At 59.5% G+C, this 22,711-nt stretch overlaps 1 protein-coding gene and 1 pseudogene across 8 annotated transcripts in view; both read left to right on the top strand.

The window, feature by feature from the left end:
- LOC112207942 (protein CASP-like) overlaps positions 1-6,940 on the top strand; it is a 69,419-nt gene extending 62,479 nt beyond the window's left edge. For 7 of the 8 annotated variants that reach the window (XM_063814544.1, XM_063814547.1, XM_054655827.2 and 4 more), the window contains 4 exons: positions 1,039-1,122; positions 1,808-1,864; positions 2,849-2,929; positions 5,097-6,940. In XM_063814544.1, coding sequence (XP_063670614.1) covers positions 1,039-1,122; positions 1,808-1,864; positions 2,849-2,929; positions 5,097-5,300 — 426 coding nt within the window. In that variant the 3' untranslated portion in view covers positions 5,301-6,940. Of the gene's footprint in view, positions 1-1,038; positions 1,123-1,807; positions 1,865-2,848; positions 2,930-3,720; positions 3,786-4,028; positions 4,963-5,096 lie in introns of those variants that run through there. The other variant, XM_054655826.2, reaches the window with a different exon arrangement.
- A 921-nt stretch (positions 6,941-7,861) lies between these two features.
- LOC107971854 (SH2B adapter protein 2-like) overlaps positions 7,862-22,711 on the top strand; it is a 49,882-nt pseudogene continuing 35,032 nt past the window's right edge.

Below are 22,711 nucleotides of genomic sequence, written 5' to 3'. Positions count from 1 at the left end.
CACTACACTCCAGCCCAGGTGACAGAGCAAGACCCTGCCTCCAAAAAATAAAAATAAATAGGCTGGGCATGGTGGCTCAGGCCTGTAATCCCAGCGATTTGGGAGGCTGAGGCGGGCGGATTATTTGAGGTCAGGAGTTCCAGACCAGCCTGGCCAACATAGTGAAACCCCGTCTCTACTAAAAATATAAAAATTAGCTGGGCGTGGTGTCATGCACCTGTAATCTCAGCTACTCAGGCGGCTAAGGCAGGAGAATCGCTTGAACCTGAGAGGTGGAGGTTGCAGTGAGCCGAGGTCACACCATTGCACTCCAGCCTGGGCGACAGAGCGAAACTCTGTCTCAAATAAATAAATAAGCAATAATAAAAAATGTAAACAGAATTTGGTCCACACTCCAAAAAGCAACCAAGAGAGTGGATCAGAAACTCACTTGCCGAGTTTTTCTGGGCTAGGGAGGCCTGTGTGTGGCTTCTCTCAGCCCCCAGGCCTCCCAGGGACCACCCCGTGCCAGGAAACCCTTTCTATGAGTGAGAGAAGAGCGTGGGGCATAGTGGGGCAGGGATTCACCTCTCCCTCTTCCTTTGGGGCCCAGCAGCCCCCAGCCCTGTCCCCACCCATCAGAGCCGCTCCTTGGCCACCAGAGGGCACTCAGACTCTGCAAACCAGCCTGGCTCTGGGTGGCCAGCTGGGGGGCATCTCCTCTCCCAGCTGCCTGCCTGCCTGCATGACCACCCCACACTCCCAGCAAACCCACCTTCCTGCAGCTGCGCCCGGCCCTGCCTGGGCCTCAGTTCCCCATCTGTGCCCGGAGGCACTGTGGCCCTGACCCCATGGGTAACTCCATGCCCCTGTGGCAGGAGGCACCAGCCATATTCACGTTGTCACCCCAGCACCCTCTCCTCCCGCCTCTGGGATCTAGGGCTCCCTCCCCCACTTCCCTTTTTTGCAGATGAGGAAACTGAGGCTCCCCTGGGCTCCTGCCCTTCCCGCTGGGCCCCAAGGCACTGACTGGTTCTCTTCCCCTCCCTGTCTGTGCAGGGCAGCGGCAGTGATGACACGGAGCTGCGGTACTCGTCCCAGTACGAGGAGCGCCTGGACCCCTTCTCCTCCATCAGCAAGCGGGTTTGTGAGCCCAGCCTGGGCAGGGGAGGGGAGGGGCATCAGCCCAGGGAAGCCCAGGGGTCCCCCCCCATCACCTGCCCCCCATCCCTGAGCACTCGGCCTTCCCTGGCTCCCCTCCACCTGCCCTCGTCTGGGTGCTCTCGGCCAGCCTTGCCACGCCAGCCCTGCACACCCTGGCCCCTCAGGCCAGAAGCCCCCCCAAGACAGCCTCCCCACCGCTTCAGTGCAATGTAGGCCCAGGGCCCATTCAGGAACACCTGCCGATGGCTACCTGAGGGTGTGTGGCAGTGACCGGGTTAACCTGGAGTGCATTTGCGGGACAGGCAGACAAGGAAAAACCAGTTACAGCTCCCAGAGTCGGGCGATCCATTGTGGGGACCCCACCCCACAACTCCCCTCCCCAACCCAGACTGCAGAAGTTCTGCCCGTGGAGAACTTTCCCATGGGCAGAATGGACAGCTGCAGAGGCGAGGAGGGGCTCTCACAGATGTCAGGGGAGTCCAGAATGTCACACTGAGTAGACTGTGCACCCAGGGAAGCCCCTGGCAGCACCCTGGCAGCCCCCTGGGGGTCTGCAAGAACAGCGGGCAGGGTGTCCTGTGGCTGGCCAGGCCCGGCTCTCTGCCACAAGCCAGGGCCTGTGAGGTCCTTTGGGGTCCTTTCCTGATTGTCCCTCCCTGTGCAGGAGCGGCAGAGGAAGTACCTGAGCTTGAGTCCCTGGGACAAGGCCACCCTCAGCATGGTGAGTCCCTGCCCCTACCCACCCCCTCCCTGGACAGGCCTGAGCCTCTGTCTCCAGGCACCTCTTCACCTGCCCTGCAGCCCAGGCTGGAGGAGCCGCCTGCCCTGCCAAGAGTGGCTGTGTGATCTGGGACAGGGTCTCTCCCCTTCCCGGGCAGATCCTCTGAGAGCATGGTTCACAGCATGGTTCTGAACTGGGCTATAGAGGGGGCATTCCTCAGAATTCCTGCAGCCTAGAGTCAGACATGGTGGCTCACACCTGTCATCCCAGCACTTTGGGAGGTGGGAGGATTGCTTGAGCCCAGGAGTTCGAGACCAGCCTGGGCAACACAGTAAGATCCTGTCTCTACAAAAAATAAAATTAGCCAGGCGCAGTGGTGTGCACCTGTAGTCCCAGCTACTCAGGAGGCTGACGGAGGAGGATCACTTGAGCCTAGGAAGTCAATGCTACAGTGAGCTGTGACCACTACATTCCAGCCTGGGCAACCTTGTCTCAAAAAAAACGTTTTTAAAGAATTCCAGTGGCCGGGCACAGCAGCTCACGCCTGTAATCTCAGCACTTTGGGAGGCCAAGTTGGGCGGATCACCTGAGGTCTGGAGTTCGAGACCAGCCTGGCCAACATAGTGAAACCCTATCTCTAGTAAAAATACAAAAATTAGCTGGGTGTGGTGGCGCACGCCTGTAATCCCAGCTACTCAGGAGGCTGAGGCAGGAGAATCACTTGAACCCAGGAGGTGGAGGTTGCAGTGAGCCAAGATCACACCACTGCACTCCAGCCTGGGTGACAGAGGGAGACTCCGTCTCAAAAAAAAAAAAAGAATTCCAGAAGCCCATGTCCCTGGCCCATAATGATGGAATAGGGGCCCCAGCTTCCTGTCCCTTCCCTACCCTTGCCACCCTAGGGCCCTTTCTGTGAAGCCCAGGCAGCCCTGCAGGGGTGGGTGAGGCCGGCCCCATCCCCACTCACCCCCTCCTTGCTCCCAGGGGCGTCTGGTTCTCTCCAACAAGATGGCGTGCACCATCGGCTTCTTCTACACACTGTTCCTGCACTGCCTGGTCTTCCTGGTGAGTGTGCACACGGGCGGGCCAGAGGCACATTCACCACCCCCAGCCCTGACCTCCAGGGCAGCAGGGGTCTGTTACGGTGGCCTGGCCCCTGGGCCTACCCCAAGCTGCATCTCTAGCTTGTGGCCACGCCTCTCCCCTTCGAGAGCCTTGGCCCACCCCAGGGACGAGAAGGACCCACCCCATTGGGACCTCTGGCCAGGGCACCAGCCAGGCCACTCCATGAAAGAGGCCTGGCTGATCACATCTGGGACTGGTCCCGGACGGGCTTCATAGGAAGAAGGGATGGAGTGGGAAGGGAGCAGGTCTAATGAACTCCACCAAGGGACAGTCACAAAGACTGCACAGAGAAGGGGCGTCTTGAACTAACCTCCCCAGCTGTGGAGGTGGCGTTCTAGTTAGCGGATAAGGGCCTCCATGTCTGCCAAGTTGGGGGAGAAGAGGGGTGGAAGGCTGTGTCTCTGGAAGGATCCAGCCTTGGGGACTCCTGTCCCCAGCACAGTCAAGATGGCCCCTACAGAGCTAACCTGGGCTCAAGTTCTGACCCCAGGGTCCAGCGGCTCCTGGCCCTTCCAAGGGTTGGCCCACAGTATTAGAGGAGGTGCCTCCGTGTCTGGGCCCATCTGATCATCTGCAGAAACAGTGGGTGCAGGAACATGTCTAAGGCCCACCCGCCCCGGAGTCTGGGGCTCGAGAACCTTTATGTTCCAGGCCAGGCCCAGGGGCCATGGGTGGGCTGCAGGGGTGGCCTTGAGGCGAACGGGCAGCTCACCGTGTCTCCACCTGGACAGGTGCTCTACAAGCTGGCATGGAGCGAGAGCATGGAAAGGGACTGTGCCACCTTCTGCGCCAAGAAGTGAAGACCCCCACTTGGGCCCCCCCTCAGCCCCACAGCGAGCTCCCAGCACCCCCACAACACCCCCGAGTTCCTGCCTCATGTCCCCCACTCCTTAGCCCTCCATCACAGCCCCCCATTCTGGCCCTCCCCCACCCCTCCTCCCGGTATCCACTACCCCCTAGCCCCACCCCATCACATGGTACACACCCCCCTTCCCCAATACACACACTCGGCCTCAGCAAAGCTTCCCGTGTCCCCCAGGTTCGCTGACCACCTGCACAAGTTCCACGAGAATGACAACGGGGCTGCGGCTGGTGACTTGTGGCAGTGATACCCCGGGGCCTCCCCCGTGACAGTGACGGCTGCGCCTCCACCCCGACTGCTCAGTGCATCTAATCAGACTCCCCTGAAGAATTCCCCCATGGAAACTGCCCTTATCCGCTGTCCAGCAGCTGCCAGAGGCCCCAGGTCACCTCGGGTCCCCTTGAAAGAATGTCTCGGTCACATCAGGCCCGCTAGGTCCAGAGAGCGAGCCCCCAATACCCGGCCAGGCTAAGCCGCAGAGACCCTCTCAGCCCCCACCTCAGGTTAGGGCTCTGCCCGCAGCCTGACCTCTAGCCCTGGTGGCAGAGGTCCCTCAGCTGCGAGGCTGATTGGGTGACCACCGATTCCAGCTGCGGTTAATCCAGCTTGTGCCTGTCTGCACTGCGATCCTCTTGGGCTCTCCTAGATCCCCCCATGCCCCGTAAGAGGTGGAAGACGCTTCCTTCCAGGACAGCAGGCTTTGAGTCCAGCACCCCGAGCCTGCCTTTGCCACCGGCCCCACCCTGCAGAGTATAAGAGGCTTGACAGAGTCTGCCCCCTCCCCCACTGCACCCCAAGAGAGAGAGCCCCAGCCAGCGGAACAGTTTCTATTACCCCCTCCCTGCCCCCAGACCCATGTGATTTCTGCTTTCTTCTTTAGCAAGATATTCTGGTTTCTAGATAAGGAAGAGTCTCTAATGAGCCCCCGAGCCCCAGTCTCTTCAGACTCATGGATTGGTCTGAGGGGTCTGAACGTCTCCTAGCCAATCAGAACTGGCTGTGGACCACCCTAGCACGGCTACCTCTCAGGGCCACTGGCAGGCCTTCCTGAGTTAGATTTGTAGTTGCATATTTAGCTTTGCACATTTGAAATAAACCACGGTTGCAGCCACCCTGGTGCCCTGTGCTCTGGGACGCTGGAGGGACTGGAGGCTGGTGGGGATGCCTGCGGTGCCACCCCTGGGAGCTGGGGCTGGCCTCACAGCTGGGCACACAGAACATTCCTCCCCCTCTTCTCATCTCCAGGAATTCCATGAGTACGTTCAGAGCTCTGCTGAAACCCAGATCCAGTGTCCGAGTGCTTTTGAGAGGACAAGTAGCACCATCAAAAAGGGAAACCCATTCCTTTATTCAAAAACCACCCGGGGCCAGGCGCGGTGGCTCACACCTGTAATCCCAGCGCTTTGGGAGGCCGAGGCAGGTGGATCACTTGAGGTCAGGAGTTCGTGACCAGCCTGGCCAACATGGTGAAACCCCGTCTCTACCAAAAATACAAAAATTAGCTGGGCTTGGTGGCGCATGCCTGTAATCCCAGCCACTCAGGAGGGTGAGGCAGGAGAATCGTTTGAACCCGGGAGGCGGAGGTTGCAGTGAGCTGAGATCGTGCCAGTGCACTCCAGCCTGGGAAACAGAGTGAGACTCCATCTCAAAAAAAAAAAAAAAAACCACCTGTCGGGCTGTGGTTGGGTGTATGACGTGTCTTAGTCCACGTCAGTTCCTGGGGAATCTCTGCTTCCCTTTCTGTGCTCCCCTTTCCCATGGGCGCCCGCCTGCCAGGGGCTGCAAAGCCCGTGCCCATCAATCCCCCTGAGCACCAGCCTCGCATGGGAACCCCCCGAGACACAGGTTCTGGGCCACCTCACCTCCAGCCCAGCCTCAGATAGAGGAGCGCATTCTCTGGGTCTGGAGTGGGTGCATTAACCCATTGTCCAGCTGTCACAAGACTGGCTGCAAACCCAGGTCCCCCACTGCAGCCCACCAGGCCAGGGTCCCCTGTGCTACCTCTGTCTCCATTTTAGTTCTGAACAGTCTAAAGCGTGTGTATCCAGGGGCCTTTCTTTGGGGTCCCAGTCCCAGCACCCCTCATCTCCCCCATGAGGACTTCTTCCAAGCCCCTCAAGCCTCCTGCCCTCAGGGACCCAGGATGGACCTTTCCTCCCTGACCCTCATTCCTATCCCCAGCGAGGTGACAGCGGTTCTTGGCCAACCACGCCCCCTCCACCCCCACAGCCACTTCCACATCTCCATCAGTTCCTCCTTGTGGGTCCGAGGCGCTCTGCTGCCGGCCCCTCCTCACTTCTTCCTCCCTGGGGATGGATCCAAGCTATTGTCCTGCCCATGGCTTCCCATCTCAGGACCCTCTCTGGCCGCTATCATCCCAGCAGTGGAGTTCAGCCCACTACTCTGAACCAGGTTAGTCCACCGCGGGGTCAGGCTCTCCCCTCTCCCGGGAGGGTGGAGACCACAACCAGGCCATGTATGGAGCTTCCCTTTCTCCCACGCTCGGGCACCCCCTCCTCCCCCTTCCCGGCCTCATTCATAGGTGTCCTGGTTCCCAACCAGGCGTGCAGGCCTGTGTGCAGCTCTGATCGAGGGCTGGCCCACTGCCGAAGCTTTCATTAAAGTGTCTGCTGGCCTGGTCCTGCGGAGGGAACAGAGCCGAGATGTCGGGCAGGGAAGGGGTCTGCCTGTCTTCCGTGCCCCTGTGGAGGGCAGCACCGGAGTTTTGGGCAGCAGGTGAAGGCTCTGTCCCCTCCACCTTCAACTCTGGAAGCCCCACCTTTCCATCCCTAAGAAGGGTTTGATAAAAACCCTTGTCTGTAAATTAGAGATGGGAAATGGCTCTGGGAAAAGTCAGAGGTCAGTTTGGGCCCGGGAGGGCGACAGATGGAGGCAGCTCCGGCTGGCAAGGAGACCAGGACAGAACTGCCAGAGGTGGGGGCAGGGGACAAGGAGGGAGATGAGGGGAGAAGACACCCAGGGGTCCCCCCCGCTATCTCCAGGAGCAAGACTACTCTCTTCTCTGAGCGGCCCTTTCCACACCTCTGCCCCCACCGAAGCCCTCCCTCCCCTCTCAGACCCCTTCCAGGCCTGCTGAGCCCCCTGCACCTCTTTCAGGAAGCCTCCCAGAGCCCCCGCGCCGTGCCCTCAGCACCAGGGGTCAGGCTACAAGTGCCCCGCAAAGCCCAGCGGGACTGTTTCCTCAGCCCCACTGGTCTCTGCCCTAACGCAGGCGAGTTCTGGAGCCAGGCAGGGGTGAGCAAGGTGCCAGGGTTGTGGCCCCTCATCGCCCCTCTATGATCTCTGACACCTCTCCGGGTGGCATCAGGCCCCCATCACAGCGAAGGCTGGGTGGTGGGGGCACTGCGCTCAGGGGGGCCGTCCCGCCCTGTGGCCCGGGGGCGATTTCCCGCACCGGAGGGCTGCAGGGAGGGGGCGTGGTGGCGCCCTCGGGATTTATGAGAACCAGGCGTCGACTTCCTCCGTTGCGACATCCAGGCCTCCTCCAGGCTCCCATTGTCCCTGCTGCGGAGAGTCTGGCCACAGCGGCGGCTCCCGCGAAGCACCCGTCAGCGAGGGGCGCTTCGAGGGCGTCCGCGTCCCATACACCCGCCACGCAGGACATTCCCCCGGCCCCACGCTCCGCGCTCCCGGGGCCACCACCACCGCGGGCTCGAGGGGTGGCCTCCGCGAGGAGTGGGAGTCCCGCGCCTGGCCTGGGGCCGGCTCGGCGACATGGGAACCCCCGCCCAGATGGGGCGACTCGGAGCCGGCTCCTAACCCCTCTCTCCGGGCCCCAGGACCGGGCAGTCTCGGCACCGCAGCTGCGGGGAGCCAGCAAGCACCGGCCACCGGCGCCGCTCGGGCTCCGCGGATGGCCGGGGGCGGGGCCTGAGCGGCGCAAGTGGGGGCGGGCGGGGGCGGGGCCAGGACGCGCGAGGGGGGCGGGGCCGGGGCTCGCGGCGGGGGCGGGGGCGGGGCCGGGGCCGGGAGGGGCGCGCCGCGCGGGGCTGGGCTCGGAGCGCGCGGAGCTCGGCTGCCAGAGAACCGCGCGGGGGACGCGCCGGGACCGCGAGGAGCGCACGAGCCTTCGAGGCGGTGAACGAGGGAGGGAGCCCAGTCCGCCGCGGGCCATGAGCCACCGGGCCCGGGGAGCCCGGCCGCGGTCCGGGCAGCGCTCAGCCGGCGCCCCAGCCCGCTCGGCCGCAGCTGCGCGCCTGTAGGTATGGCCTCCTTATACCCAGTTCCTCGCTCCCTGGTCCTTCCCCCGGGACCCCTGTCTGTCCCCGGGGACGTGCGCTGTGTGCGCACCGCTGCCCGAAGGAGAGCGGCCGCACGCCCCTCGGTCCGCGCGTGTCGTCTTTGTGTGCGCGGGTGGGAGGGAGGAGGGCGCGCGAGGGAGGGGAGGCGCCCCCGGCTGGGATCTGCTCCCCGATCCCCATCCCGGACGGGGCGGGGAGCCGCTGGAGGGGCCGAGCCGCCTCTGGAGCAGCTGCGCCCCCGCCCCCTGCTAGGGCCCCGGCCGGGTAGTGGGGCGAGAGCAGCCGGGCCCTTAGAGGAGGGGTCTCTGGTTGGGGGAGGGGGTGCCCAGGTCTCTTCCCTACGCTGGGAGCGCTGGGAGGGGGCGTCAACCTAGAATGAGGGTGAGGGCCACGGGATGGGATCGGGGAGGACCTCCTCCAGGCCACAGGCACGCCCTCCCTTTGGCCCAGGCCCCCCTTTCTCGACCCGCCCAGCCGGGGAGCTCCCCGGAGCCCCCGATTGCCGGGCGGATCGTGGAGGGTGCCCAAGAGGCCGGCGCCTTTAAGAAGGGGCGGGTTCGTGCCCTCCATTCAGGCCCTTGGGCCTCGGCCATTGATGAACCTGCGGGCAGCGCGGGCCGGAACCGCGCCAGCCCAGCGGGCTGAGGCCGGGCAGAGGCAGGGACGCATCCTGGCCCCCTGCAGCCCCGAAGTGGGGGCCTTCAGGGAGGGAAGTCTGCAGTGACTGGAGCCTCTCAGGAGCCACGCAAGGCAGACCGGGCAGCCCCAGGCGAGACTCTGAACACGAATAAGCCAGGATCTACGTGCACTTCGAGCTAGTGCAAGGGAGAGCCTCAGGCTAGGCTGTCAGACCTGGGTGGAGCCCTACCAATGCCCCCGAGCCAACATCACCTACCCTGTAAAATGGGATGGTGCTGCCTGCCTCCTGGCTAAGGGACCGGCAACTCCCGGCAGGAATTGCGTCCCAGAGTCCGGTCCCTGGAGCTCCTCTGGGAGGACTGGGGGCAGGGGGTGTGGTTTCCCCAAGAGGTTTTGACTTCCTCTTGAGCTGAAGCCCCCCCTACTGTGTCCCACCTTGACCTCTCCCAACCTCTTCCCTCCTGGCCTCCCCGCTCCACGCAGGAAGAGGTTGGGAGAGTGACCTAGAACTTTTCAGCTCCAGGAGCTTTGGGAGAGGTCTGGTGGTGGCGGTGGTGGCACTTCTTTTAGGCTAGTGTGGATCAGGGCATTTTTGGGGGTCTCAGAGACAGTTTCCCACCAGCTACTTCCTTAGAGGTCTGTCCCACCAACATACAAGAACAGCCCCACCCCGTGGCAGGCCGGCTTCTGATGCTGCTTGGTTGAATGCTTCTAGGTAATCAAGGGTTAATGCACACGCTTTTCTTTTTACCCTTGTTGTGAAAAATCTGTCTAAAGTTTCTAAATCCCTCTTCCCTACTTAGCGTGAATCTTCTAGGGAGGACTTCTATACAAATACCCAGAGGTGGGCTTCCTTTGGGGGTCTTGGAAGTGGGATCTCCACCCAAGTGATCCTGGGCCTCCCAGGGCTGAGCTTTTGGTTTCAAACTTACTTGTGCCAAGCTAAGGGCATCAGGGTCGCCGTTCGTGTCATCTTTACAACAATCCTGTGGGTTTAGTGCTATTATAATCCCCACACACTTAGGGAGGGGAAGTGACTGGCCCAAAGTCCCGCAGTCAACAAGCCAGGCCTCCCAACTACTCCTCTCTGACAAGAGGCTGGCACTTCTTGCCCTGCCTACCCAGCCTGGGTTGCAAGGAATTGGGGGTTTAGGGGCTTCAGGCCTCCTGGCTGCTGTCTTCCTGGGGCTACGCTCATTCTTACTGTCCAAGTGAGGCCAGGGGACTGGTCAGAGCCCTGGGGCCTGGGGAGGTTTCTCTTCCCTGCTCACCTGGCTGGGTGCCATTTTATGGCTATGCTCTGTCTAGGGGGATAGCAGGTGTGACCCCTCAACACGAGGTCACAGCCCACACCTGTTTGGGCAGAGCAAGGCAGGGCATCGCTGTGTGGGCGTGCAGCATCTTTTGGTTCCTCTGGGTGAAGCAGGGTTTGGGCCCCGTTCTCCACATACTTCCGGGCCATCTGAGGGTAGCGCCCACCTGGGGGGTGGGGAGGACAGCCAGCCAGGAGCTCACGGTTCGGTGGAAGAGACAGGTCACAGCCATGTGGTGTGGTGGAGGGGCAGGGGGCAAGGGTGGAAGTGGGAAGAGGATCAAGGGGCGTTCCCGAGGCCTCTGTGGGCTTGGGGGCCTGCCTGCTATTGGGGCAGAACAGGGGAAGTAGGCAGTGCCCGGCTGGGTGCTGAGGCTCTGTGCAGAGGACAGGCAGGAGTTGGAGGAAGAGGATGTATTTGAACTTGGATGTGGTGAGTTTGAGGTACCTGGAGATCAGCCAGGCTGGGAGTTGAGCTCAGAGAAAGGCCCAGGGAAGCTTTATTAGCACCTGTAGTCTCCAGAGTTTGGGGATGCTCAGATCTTAGGGGTGCCACCAGAGGTCTCAGGAGGCACTGGTATGAGTGTCCTGGAAAAGCCAGAAGGCAGCTGGGTGGGATGAGTTGGTGAGGGGCACTAAGGGGGTATCCTGCAGGTTTAGGGGGCTGGGCCAGGGCCCATGTGAGAGTTATGACACTGGGGGAGTGGAAGGGGCTGAGTGTCTCAGGCCAAGGCTAGAGATGGGAGGGGGGAACCTCTGCTCTGCAACCCCAGAAAGGCAGGGTGGGGTGGGAGTAACCAGGGCCAGTGCAGCTGGAACCAGCCCAGCCTGCCCTCCACCTGCAGAGCCCATCCAAGAACTGTCCAGCACTGGGTGATCCTGAAGGAGGCTGAGTCTGCCTCTTGAGCCCACAGGCCCCGGCTTAGCTTGTTGTCCTGGCCCCCACTCCCTGCTTATCTGACCCGCACTTCCTGCAGAGCCCAGCTGTGGATTCCCCCGCCCCCCCACCCAGCCGCTCAGAGTGCCCCATCCTCTAAAGGTGGTCATTTCCTTTCCTGAAACAGGGATTCAGTCTTCCCACTCTGCCCTTGGAAGCGGAGTTCCCCAGAAACAGGTCTCAGAAAGGGACCAGCCTGGAACTTGGCTCCATACCCCCCCTTTTTTTTTTTTTTGAGACAGAGTCTTGCTCTGTCGACCAGGCTGGAGTGCAGTGGCGTGCAATCTCAGCTCCCTGCAACCTCCATCTCTGGGGTTCAAGCAATTCTCATGCCTCAGCCTTCTGAGTAGCTGGGGTTACAGGTGTGCACCACCACGCCTGGCTAATTTTTGTGTTTTTAGTAGAGACGGGGTTTCATCATGTTGGCCAGGATGGTCTCAATCTCTTGACCTCCTGATCCACCCGCCTCGGCCTCCCAAAGTGCTGAGATTACAGGCATGCTCCACTGCACATGGCAGTCTTGAGTTTTGGAAATGACTGGGCTCCTGGGAGGAGAACAGACTTTAGAGGAAGTAAGATCAGGATCCCGGGGACCATAAAGCAGCTGCTGGAGTGCTGCATGCAGGAAAAATAGTTATGTGAATCCCAGGACGGCAGCCTGGACCTGGAGGAAGGAGCTGAGTCCTCGGTATATTTCAAAGGTCCAGCCAGCAGGATTCCATGTGACTTCTTCCTTTCTACCGGGCTTTGGGGAACATCAGAAGAGGTCACTGAGGAAGTGAGGTCACCAGAGGCTCATGGGGACCCCACTTGAAAGCATCCATCATCCCAGCCTCTTCTGCCAGCCCCAGGAATGACCCTGAGGTCCCTGAGACTACTATTTGGGGAGAGAATGAATGCAGGACTGCCCCTTCTGCAGACACCACCTCCTGCCTCCCCAGTTGTCTTTCTCTTATTTTTTGCAGTCTCCCTCTGTCGCCCAGGCGGGAGTGCAGTGGCGCAATCTCGGCTCACTGCAACTTCTGCCTCCTGGGTTCAAGTGATTTTCCTGCCTTAGCCTCCGGAGTGGCGAGGACTACAGGCGTGTGCCACCACTCCTGGCTAATTTTTGTGTTTTTACTGCAACCTCCGCCTCTTGGGCTCAAGCAGTTCTCCTGCCTCAGCCTTTCGATGGCTAGGGTTACAGCGTGCACCACCACACCCGGCTAACCGGCTAATTTTTGTATTTTTAGTAGAAACGGGGTTTCACCATGTTGGCCAGGCTGATCTCGAACTCCCAACCTCAGGTGATCCACCCACCTCGGCCTCCCACAGTGCTGGGATTACAGGCGTGGGCCACCGCCCCCGGCCCCAGTTGTCTTTCTCTTTACACACATCCATGCTGCTTGGAATGGCTGCCTGCTGTAGTCCCACAACACACACGTGTGCATGTACACACACACCCACACAGCCCCAGAGCGTCCTAGGGGAGCTGGAAGGAGGGGACAGGTGGGCGCATTGATCACAGGCCTGAAAGTCACTGCGCGCTCTTCTCGCCCGCAGCAGCAGGTGGCTGCGATGGGACGGAAGCCATGAATGGTGCCGGCCCTGGCCCCGCCGCAGCCGCCCCCGTCCCGGTCCCGGACTGGCGGCAGTTCTGCGAGCTGCATGCGCAGGCGGCCGCCGTGGACTTTGCGCACAAGTTCTGCCGTTTCCTGCGGGACAACCCAGCTTATGACACGCCCGACGCCGGCGCCTCCTTCTCCCGCCACTTCGCCGCCAACTTCCTGGACGTCTTCAGCGAGGAGGTGCGCCGCGTGCTGGTGGTTGGGCCGACGACTCGGGGCGCGGCCGTGAGCGCGGAGGCCATGAAGCCGGAGCTCGCGGACACCTCTGCACTCAAGGCGGCGCCCTACGGCCACTCGCGGAGCTCGGAGGACGTGTCCACGCACGCTGCCACCAAGGCCCGCGTTCGCAAGGGCTTCTCGCTGCGCAACATGAGCCTGTGCGTGGTGGACGGCGTGCGCGACATGTGGCACCGGCGCGCCTCGCCCGAGCCCGACGCGGCAGCTGCCCCGCGCACCGCCGAGCCCTCCGTCGAGCCCCGCGACAAGTGGACGCGGCGCCTGAGGCTGTCGCGGACGCTGGCTGCCAAGGTGGAGCTGGTGGACATTCAACGCGAGGGGGCGCTGCGCTTCATGGTGGCCGACGACGCGGCCGCGGGCTCCGGGGGCTCGGCTCAGTGGCAGAAGTGCCGCCTGCTCCTGCGCAGGGCTGTGGCCGAGGAAGCTTCCGCCTGGAGTTCTTCATGCCGCCCAAGGTGAGTTACCCCATAATCCCACCTCCTGGGGGGACCAGAGGAGGCGCCTGGGCAGCAGCTGAGGGTGCCAGGGACTGCCTTTGGGGACCGCGTGGTCTAATCCGGTTGACAGGGTGAAGTATTTGGTGCCAGGACCCTGGGAGGTGGGCCTGTCATGCCTCTTGAACAAGTCACCCCTTCAACCCCAGTTCTTCCTTTGCGAGGAAGGGTCCTCTGGCTACACCAAAGGGTTCTGGGGCACTAATTTTTTCTTTTCGTGTGTGTGTGTGTGTCCGTGTGTGTGTGTGTGTGTGTCCCTCTGTCACCCAGGCTGGAGTGCAGTGGTACGATCTCGGCTCACTGCAACCTCTGCCTCCCAGGCTCAAGGGATTCTCCTGCCTCAGCCTCCCAAGTAGCTGGGATTTACAGGCACCCACCACGATGCCCGGCTAATTTTTGTATTTTAAGGAGAGACAGGGTTTTGCCATGTTGGCCAGGCTGATCCTGAACTCCTTACCTCAAGTGATCTGCTTGCCTCAGCCTCCCAGTGGTGGGATTACAGTCGTGAGCCACCATGTCCAGCCTTTCTTTCCTTTTTGTTTTGAGACAGGGGCCGTCACTCAGGCTGGAATGCAGTGGTACAATCATGGCTCACCGCAGCCTTCACCTCCCAGGCTCAAGCAGTCCTTTCTTAGCATCCCAAGTAGCTGGGACCACACACACCACCACTCCCAGCTAATGTTTTTTATTTTTCGTAAAGACGGGATCTGACTATGTTGCTCAAGTGGTCTGGAACTCCTGAGCTCAAGAGATCCTCCCCCACCTTGGCCTCCCAAAGTGCTGGGATTACAAGCATGAGCCACTGTGCCCAGCCCAGGGCACCGTTCTTGATGTTGTTCAAGAGCCCGGCTACCTGCCCTCCTCTCCTGCAGCCCAAGGGTGCCTGGCACCTCCCAGAGCCGAGGCCTGCAGGGATGAGGGCATGAGTGACCGAGCACATTCGCAGAGGGCTCCCAGGGAGGTCTGTGTCTGACTCCATGGGGCTCTGCTCTTCCCCAGCTCAGCTGCCAGACTCCAGCCCAGCCCCTGCCCAGGGGGTCCTTTTCTGGCCAGGGGGATGCCAGGCTTCTTTCTGGCTGTCACCAACATTGTTGCTCACTGGCATGCACTGACCCTTCCCCTCTTAGGGGCTGGCCATCAGGTCCCTGGCAGTAGTGTCACGTCTTCTCCAAGGTGGCCCCCCTGCTTTGGAAAGTGGGAATAGCTGTAACAATAGTGCCCACCCTCTGAGAGCCCACAGTGTGTCCAGACCCCAGCCTGGTGGGCATCTGCACAGACACACTGTCATCCTCTGGGTACCCCACCCCGGCAAGGTGAGCACATGGTCCCCAGATTACAGAAGAGAGCGCAGACAGATGCTCAGAGAGGGAAGTGTGGCCTGCCCAACGTCACCCAGCTGGCGGGTGCCAGAGCTGGTCTAACATGGTAGGGCATGGTGGCGCACACCTGTAGTCCAAGCTACTTGGGAGGCTGAGGCAGGAGAATCGCTTGAACCCAAGAGGCAGAGGTTGCAGTGAGCCAAGACTGCACCACTGCCCTCTAAGCTAGGCGACAGAGTGAGACCCTATCTCAAAAAACCAAACCAAAACAAAACAAAACAAAAAACTGGGGGCCGAGCGCGGTGGCTCATGCCTGTAATCCCAGCACTTTGGGAGGCCGAGGCAGGCGGATCACCTGAGGTCAGGGGTTCGTGACCAGGCTGACCAACATGGAGAAACCCCATCTCTAATAAGAATACAGGATTACATGCCTGTAATCCCAGCTACTTGGGAGGCTGAGGCAGGAGAATCACTTCAACCCAGGAGGCAGAGATTGTGGTAAGCCGAGATCACGCCATTGCACTCCAGCCTGGGCAGCAAGAGCGAAACTCCGTCTCAAAAAAAAAAAAAATCTGATCTAATGATACCTGCCACCCTGGTGGTCCCAAGAACAAAAGGAACATGGAAGTGGAGGTCCTTGGGCACTGAGAGGTTTAGGCAGGGGGAGGTTTTGCTGGTGCAGCAGCCGACAGCACCCCCAGGGACCACCGGGGACCCCACACCCACCTCCCGCATCAGGGCCCACTCTGTCCCTGGGTACTCTCTGAGTCACCCGCCGCTTCTTGGCTCTCTCTCCATCTCTCAGTCTGCTGGGGTGCAGGGGTGTGGGCTCCCCAAGGCTCATTGCCCATGAGCCACATGGGCCCTGGAAAAGTGACTTCCCGGGGACACAGCTACTCGCTGAAGAGCTTTTTCCCCAGGTCCCAGCACCCCTACACTTCCCTAGGGCTTTTTTCCTGCCCAGGCCCCTGCCTTTAATTCCCTGGGAGAAATCCTAGACCCCTAAGCCCGACTCCACTCCTTGTCAGAAAGGGAAACCAAGGCCCAGTGACGGGTGGGGTGGGGCTTACCCGGGGTCACCCAGAGGGCAGGGACAGAAGCCCAGGGCTCCAGTGCCTTGGGCCTGAATGACAGTCACAGCTGCCCTTCTGTAAATAGCAGTGTCTGCTGCCCTCGGAGAAGGGGAAGGAGCAGCTGGTGCCCGCCCCCGCCCCACTCCACCGCTTAGTCCCAGCAGAGCCCACTAATTTTGCTGCTGGCAGAGGGCAGCGTTCCTGCAGGGTCACTGGGCCCTTCCCCTCCTTTGTGTCATGCAAAGGTGGGGGCATTTGTGGGTATTCAGGAGTCATTCCCATGGGAGGGCAGCTCCTACCACGCTAAGAACTTGGTTGAGTTTCCCAAATGTGTCTGGTCCCAGGAGACAGGCTCCCAGGGTGAGTGAGCCCCCTGGGATGCCCTGAATGATACCCCCACTGCCTCTGCACCCACCCACGGTCCAGATCTCTTGCCTCCAAGAGGCCTAGATGCACCCTTGGAGCAGTCAGGAGCTCGGGGCCTGCAGGCTCAGAAGCCATTGCCTGGCACCTTAGATTTCCCTCTCACACAGCCTTTGAGGTGCCAGCCCTGGTGAGTCAGGTCTCTGGCTTCCTGCCTCCTCACCCCTGCAGGAAGAGCCTCCTGAACTCCAGGTCCCCTCATTGCCCTATGCCAGGCCAAGCCCTGGGGACCCAAGGAACAATGAGGCCGGCCCCCCGCCATTAGGGAAACCACTGGGAAACCTGGTATTTTCAAGATGCTTGCAAATCTTACTGGGGTGAGCCCCGGAGGAAAAGCTTGGGCTACCTAAGTGTTCACCAGGTGGCCAGCACCCTGGAACAGCACTTTTGGAGGTTCAAGCTCTGTGGGCAAAGGCCTGGAGTTGTAAAACAAGTTGACCATTCAGGCATGTGGGCACAGTGAGTTGTGGCTGGAGCAGGTGGGAGGAAGCTGGACCAGGACTGATGGACCTCAGATTCCAAACTGGGGAACCACAGCATCTCTGGCCAGCAGGATACCTGCTGAAGCTTCCAGTCCAGGCCTCCACTGCAGGCCTCTGTCTGCTCTGTCCCCAGCCCCGCTGGCCGGCACGATGGCCACACACCGGGGTTAGCCAGGCCCCATTCATGCTCCAAGCCTAGCCCTGCACCCGCTGGACAGGGGCCAGTTCTTCCTGGAATTCCCATCTGCCTGCCCATCAAATGTGTGGCCTTTCCATTTCCTCCTAAGAAAGTTCCTGTCCTGGAGACAGCCCTGCTGGGAATCTCACTCAGGCCAGCCCCAAGGGGGCCTCAGGCTCACGGCAGGGAGCTTTGAGGCAGAGCGAGTGGGGCCAGGCACAGAGTGGTGGTCCCACAGAGCCCTGCCAGCTCACCTTGGATCAACCCTGCCCGCAGCGTTGTTGGGAACGCTGGTCCCTTTTACTCACTCCAGGAAACAGTGAGCCCCGTTCTGAGTCGGGGGCTCCAGGCCCTGCTCTGGAAGGTGGGGTCTGTAGTAGGAGACCAGCATTTTTTCTTTAAGCAACCAGGTTTTAAGACCCATCATTTTTTATTTTTTTATTTTATTTTATTTTATATTTTGAGACAGGGTGTCACTCTGTCGCCCAGGCTGGAGTGCAGTGGTGCAATCTCAGCTCACTGCAACCTCCGCCTCCCGGGTCCAAGTGATTCTCGTGCCTCAGCCTCCCAAGTAGCTGGGATTACAGGCACGCACCACCACACCTGGCTAATTTTTGTATTTCTAGTAGAGGTGGGGTTTCATCATGTTGCCCAGGCTGGTCTGGAATTCCTGACCTCAAGTCATCCTCCTTGGCCTCCCGAAGTGCTGAAATTACAGGTGTGAGCCACCACACCCAGCCAAGACCAGCATTTTTAAAAACGTGAACTAGAATAGAATAGAAAATATCACACTCTATCACACACAGGAAGGGTAACTATTGTCTGGTGAGATGTTTGTTTCAGAGATATTTTTACCTGCTTATGTGTGTATTGGGCCCCAGTGTTAAATGTATTTCTCACAATGGGTCAAGGTCAAAAATAAGAAAACCACAGATCTCGTGGGTGCATTGGGCAGAGGGCAGCCCAGGTGGGGTTTTCTCCTCAGGGCTTGGAGGTGGGAGGCTCAGATGTCAATTCTGGTTCTGTCCTGGACTTGCAAGGTGACTATAGGAGGAGGTCCTTTTTTTTTTTTTTCTTTTTCTTTTTTTGAGGCATCGTCTCACTCTATCACCCAGGTGGGGGTATAGTGGTGCCATCATAGCTCACTGCAGCCTCGACCTCCCCTGATCCAGCGATCCTTCCACCTTAGCTTCCCAAATAGCTGGAACTACAGGCACGCATGCCACCACACTCGGCTAAGTTTTTTGGTCTCTTTTTGTTTCGTTTTTTTTTCTGTGAAACGGAGTTTCATTCTTGTCGCCCAGGCTGGAGTGCAATGGCGCAATCTCAGCTCACCGCAACCTCCGCCTCCTGGGTTCAAGCGATTCTCCTGCCTCAGCCTCCCAGATAGCTGGGACTACAGGCATGCACCACCACGCCTGGCTAATTTTGTATATTTTTTAGTAGAGATGGGGTTTCTCCATGTTGGTCAGGCTGGTCTCAAACTCCTGACTTCAGATGATCCGCCCGCCTCAGCCTCCCAAAGTGCTGGGATTACAGGCGTGAACCACCGCACCCAGCCCATTTTTTGGTCTCGAGTAAAGATAAGGTCTTGCTATGTTGTCCAGGCTGTCCTTGAACTACTGGACTCAGGCCATCCTCCTGTCTCGGCCTCCCAAAGTGCTAGGATTACAGGCATGAGCCACCATGCCTAGCCAGGAAAAATTTCTTTCTTGTTTCAAAGAAATGCCTTCCTCAGCTTCCCCCTCTGTGAAATGGGGATTGGGATACCTCTGTACCAGGGCGGCTGTGGCAGTCTATTTGAGGGCCACTCTAACGCCTGGCAGCGGGGAGGGGATGGAAAGGGTGTCGGGAAGTGCTGGGGCCACTCACTGTCCTTCTTCTGGCCCTCAGGCCTCCAGGCCCAAGGTCAGCATCCCACTGTCAGCCATCATTGAGGTCCGCATCACCATGCCCCTGGAAATGCCAGAGAAGGATAACACATTCGTCCTCAAGGTGAGGTCTCACCCCTAACCTCAGAGATCCTCCGGCTGCCCCAGGCCACCTTCCCTTTAGGTGCTACAGCTCCGTAGGGGAGCGAGGGGAAGGAGCCTAAGGCAGGACAGTAGTGGGAGGGAGCCCTGGTGTTGGGGGTTCCCAGACCCTATGACAGATGCCTAGCACATAGCTAAGACTTGAGTCTGGGCTCCACAGCCAGGTGCCTCGGGCGTCGCCCAACATCTGGGCCCCTTGCTCCCATTTACCCCTGGGCCTGGGCGAAGCTCATCAGTTTCACTTCCTGCCCTCCCTTCCCCCACTGGAGCTAGCACACACCCACCTCCACCAGCCGGCAGCAGTTATGCAAATGTTCCTGTCCCAGGGCACTGGAGTGTGGGAACTGGGCGGTCTCCCACAGAGGGCACAAAGGCATCAAGTGTGGGCGGGGAGGCATCCCGGTGGGTCTAGGGGCAGCCCAGCCTTTCCCAGGCCCCACACCGCTGCCAGGGTGGCCTGCAGGGGTTTCTGAGGACACGGCTCCAGGCTGCCAGAGCTGTGGTCCCTGGGCCTCCGCAAAGGATCAGAGGGTGTTGGTGAAGCAATGTCCCCGGGGAGGCCTGGTCCCACCCACTCATCCTGCATGAAGCCCCCACCCTCTTCTCCCAGCTTCTGGTTGTGTTTGTGTTTCTGCCCGTTCTCATTTGTTTAGTCACAGACTCACTTATTCATTTAGCGAGTGTTTACCAACCCCGGACCCTGAGTCATCCCAGGCTGGGGGCTGGGGACACAGCCCCTGCCCACCTGGTACCCTCTAAACTGCTGATCATGCATGACAGCCTTGAGGCAGAGGGGCTCACCTGCCTCAGTTTCCCCATCTGTTCAGAGCGGGATTAAAGGCAGTCTCCGAGAACACTCCCAGCTCTGTCATCCTGGGAGCCCAACAACTACATTTTTTTTGTTTTTTTTTTCTTTGTTTGGAGATGGGTCCCACTCTGTCACCCAGGTTGGAGTGCAATGGCGCGATCTCGGCTCACTACAACCTCCTCCTCCCGGGCTCAGGTGATCCTTCCATCTCAGCCTCTTGAGTAGCTGGGACCAAAGGCACACGCCACCATGCTTGGCTAATTTCTGTATTTTTGGTAGAGACAGCGTTTCACCATGTTGCCCAGGCTGGTCTCGAACTCCTGAGCTCAGGAGATCTGCCCTCCTCAGCCTCTCAAAGTGCTGGGATTACAGGCGTGAGCCACCACGCCCGGCCCAACAACTGCATTTTGACAAGAGGCACACCACCGGAAGCCAACAGCACGGGACCTGGGTGTCCCAGAGACCTGGGTTCAGGCCCTGGCCCTGCCACTGGCTGCTGTGTGACTTTGAGCAAGTTCCTTGGCCTCCCTGAACCTTGGTCTTCTCATCTATAAAATGGGGGAAATGGCTCCTCTCCCTCACAGGGCCGTTGGGAGGAGTTGAGCAGAATGCAGGGTTATGCTCTGGGCCTGGCCCCAGCAGGGATGTCTCCTGCCCTCTTCCCCTTCAGAGGCTTCGTATCTCAAGCGCATGGCCATGCCGGTAGAACTCCAGGCACTAAGACATGCAAGCCCCCCTACTCAGTGTGCTTGGCCAGCCTGTCTCTCCACTCAACTTGAACCCCACCCCTGGGGTGCCAGGGCATGGGTTGGGGATGCTGGGCCACCCATCCCTCCCCCTGCCAGCATGGCCTCCTCAGAGGCTGCGTCTCTAAGGCAGAGGAGCTGAGATCAGTGGGGTGGGACATATCCCCAGTGAGGAGGCCCAGAAGGGAGGGAATACAGAGTGTGAGCTGCAGGCTCACAGAGTGTGAGCTGGGTCCCTGGCCTGAGTTCCAGGTGGTGCCCGACGGTGACCCCACTTTCTTTCCTGCTGCTCATGCCCTTGAGCCCTGCTGTGGGAGAGGGGGATCAGCCATTTGAGCCACTCTGACCCTATGTCCTGTGGTCTGGAGCCCATCTGCTGACCGTGTTCTGCACTCCCGGCCACCTTCCTCCCCAGGTAGAGGATGGAGCCGAATACATCTTGGAGACCATCGACTCTCTGCAGAAGCACTCGTGGGTAGCTGACATCCAGGGCTGCGTGGACCCCGGGTGAGTGTCCAAGTGGCCCGAGGATGGGTGGACAGGCTGGGTATATCCTTGGTCCAGCCTTCACCAGGAGCAGCTTCCTAGCAGGGCGGGAGCTCAGCTTGAGAAATGAGCTATTCAATGCGATTCAGGTTGGTGCCAGCCAGGATCACCCTCCTTAAAATACCCCCTACCTCCAATCGCCAGCAGACTCTGTGAGGCCTGCTCTATGGGGCCAGGGCCTGGGGACCTGGAAGGAAGTTGGACCAGGTCTTGTTTTCACCCCAAGAGAGCCTCAGAGCACTGGGAGTTGGGCAGAGATGGCAGTGAGTCCCCAAAGGGCTGGGGGCCTGGTGCAGTGGCTCACATCTGTGACCCCAACACTTTGGGAGGCCCAGCTGGCAGGACCGCTTGAGCCAAGAGTTCAAGACCAGCCTGGGCAACATAGCCAGACCCTCTCTCTCTCTTTTTTTTTTTTTTTGAGACAGGGTTTTGCTCTGTTGCCCAGGCTGGAGTGCAGTGGTGTGATCTTGGCTCACTGCAATCTCCGCCTCCCAGGTTCAAGCAATTTTCCTGCCTCAGCCTCCTAAGTAGCTGTGATTACAGGCACCCACTACCATGCCCAGCTAATTTTTATATTTTTAGTAGAGACGGGGTTTCATCATGTTGGCCAGGCTGGTCTCGAACTCCAGACCTCAAGTGATCCGCCCAACTCAGCCTCCCGAAGTGCTGGGATTACCGGCATGAGCCACTGTGCCCAGCCAACCTTGTCTCTTAAAATAAAAAAAAAAAGAAAGAGCTGGAGAGAGGCTCCTAACCCAGGCCTGGGCTCAGGTCAGGGAAGAGTTGCTGTTAGGCATGCTCACCTAACCCGAGGCTTAAATAAAGAGTGGACCAATGCCAGGCAGAGGAGGATGGGAGAGGGCAGAGAGAAAAGCCCAGCAAAAAGAGTGGAAATGGAACTGGGCACGGTGGCATGCATCTGTTATCCCAGCTACTCAGGAGGCTGAGGCTGGAGGATCACTTGAGCCCAGGAGTTGGAGGCTGCAGTGATCTAGGATTGTGCCACTGCACTCCAGCCTGGGCAACAGAGCAAGACCCTAACTCTTAAAAAATAATAATAAAAATTTGGCCGGGGCCAGGCACAGTGGCTCATGCCCGTAGTCCCAGCACTTTGGGAGGCTGAGGCAGGCGGATCACCTGAGGTCAGGAGCTTGAGACCAGCCTGGCCAACATGGTGAAAACCCATCTCTACTAAAAATACAAAAATTAGCCAGGCATCGTGGCGGTCATCTGTAATCCCAGCTACTCGAGAGGCTGAGGCAGGAGAATCGCTTGAACCTGGGAGGCAGAGGTTGCAGTGAGCTGAGACTGTGCCATTGCACTCCAGTCTGAGCGACAGAGCAAGACTCTGTCTCAAAATATTAATAATAATAATTTTAAAAGGTGTGCAAGTGTACAAGCACCTGGGACTCGCAGGGAACATCAAGGCCTTTGGGGTAGCCAGTGAGGAGGAGATTTTGATGAGAGCTCAGGAAACGGGTAGGTCAGGGACAATGGGAGCCATGGCAGGTAATAGGCAGAGGGCAGTTACGGTCAGCTGTGAACAGGAAGAGCAGCAAGAAGGTTGGCTCCACCATCCAGGAGAGATGCCAGGCCAGGAGTAGGAGGGATAGGCAGCCTGACAGGCTGAGCAATTGGCAGCAGCTCTGCTGGCTAATGGGGTGAGCCAAGCCCCGGGGGGAAGGGCCGCTGCTTTCTAATTAACAGCTTCATTTAAAGAAACATAATTAAGGTCCTGGGCGCCTCCCAGGCCCTGATCCACAA

The sequence above is a fragment of the Pan troglodytes genome, chromosome 6, assembly GCF_028858775.2.
Source record: "Pan troglodytes isolate AG18354 chromosome 6, NHGRI_mPanTro3-v2.0_pri, whole genome shotgun sequence".
NCBI lineage: Eukaryota > Metazoa > Chordata > Mammalia > Primates > Hominidae > Pan > Pan troglodytes.
Note: the sequence above shows the minus strand (reverse complement) of the source record. Positions and strands in the feature narration are given on the sequence as shown.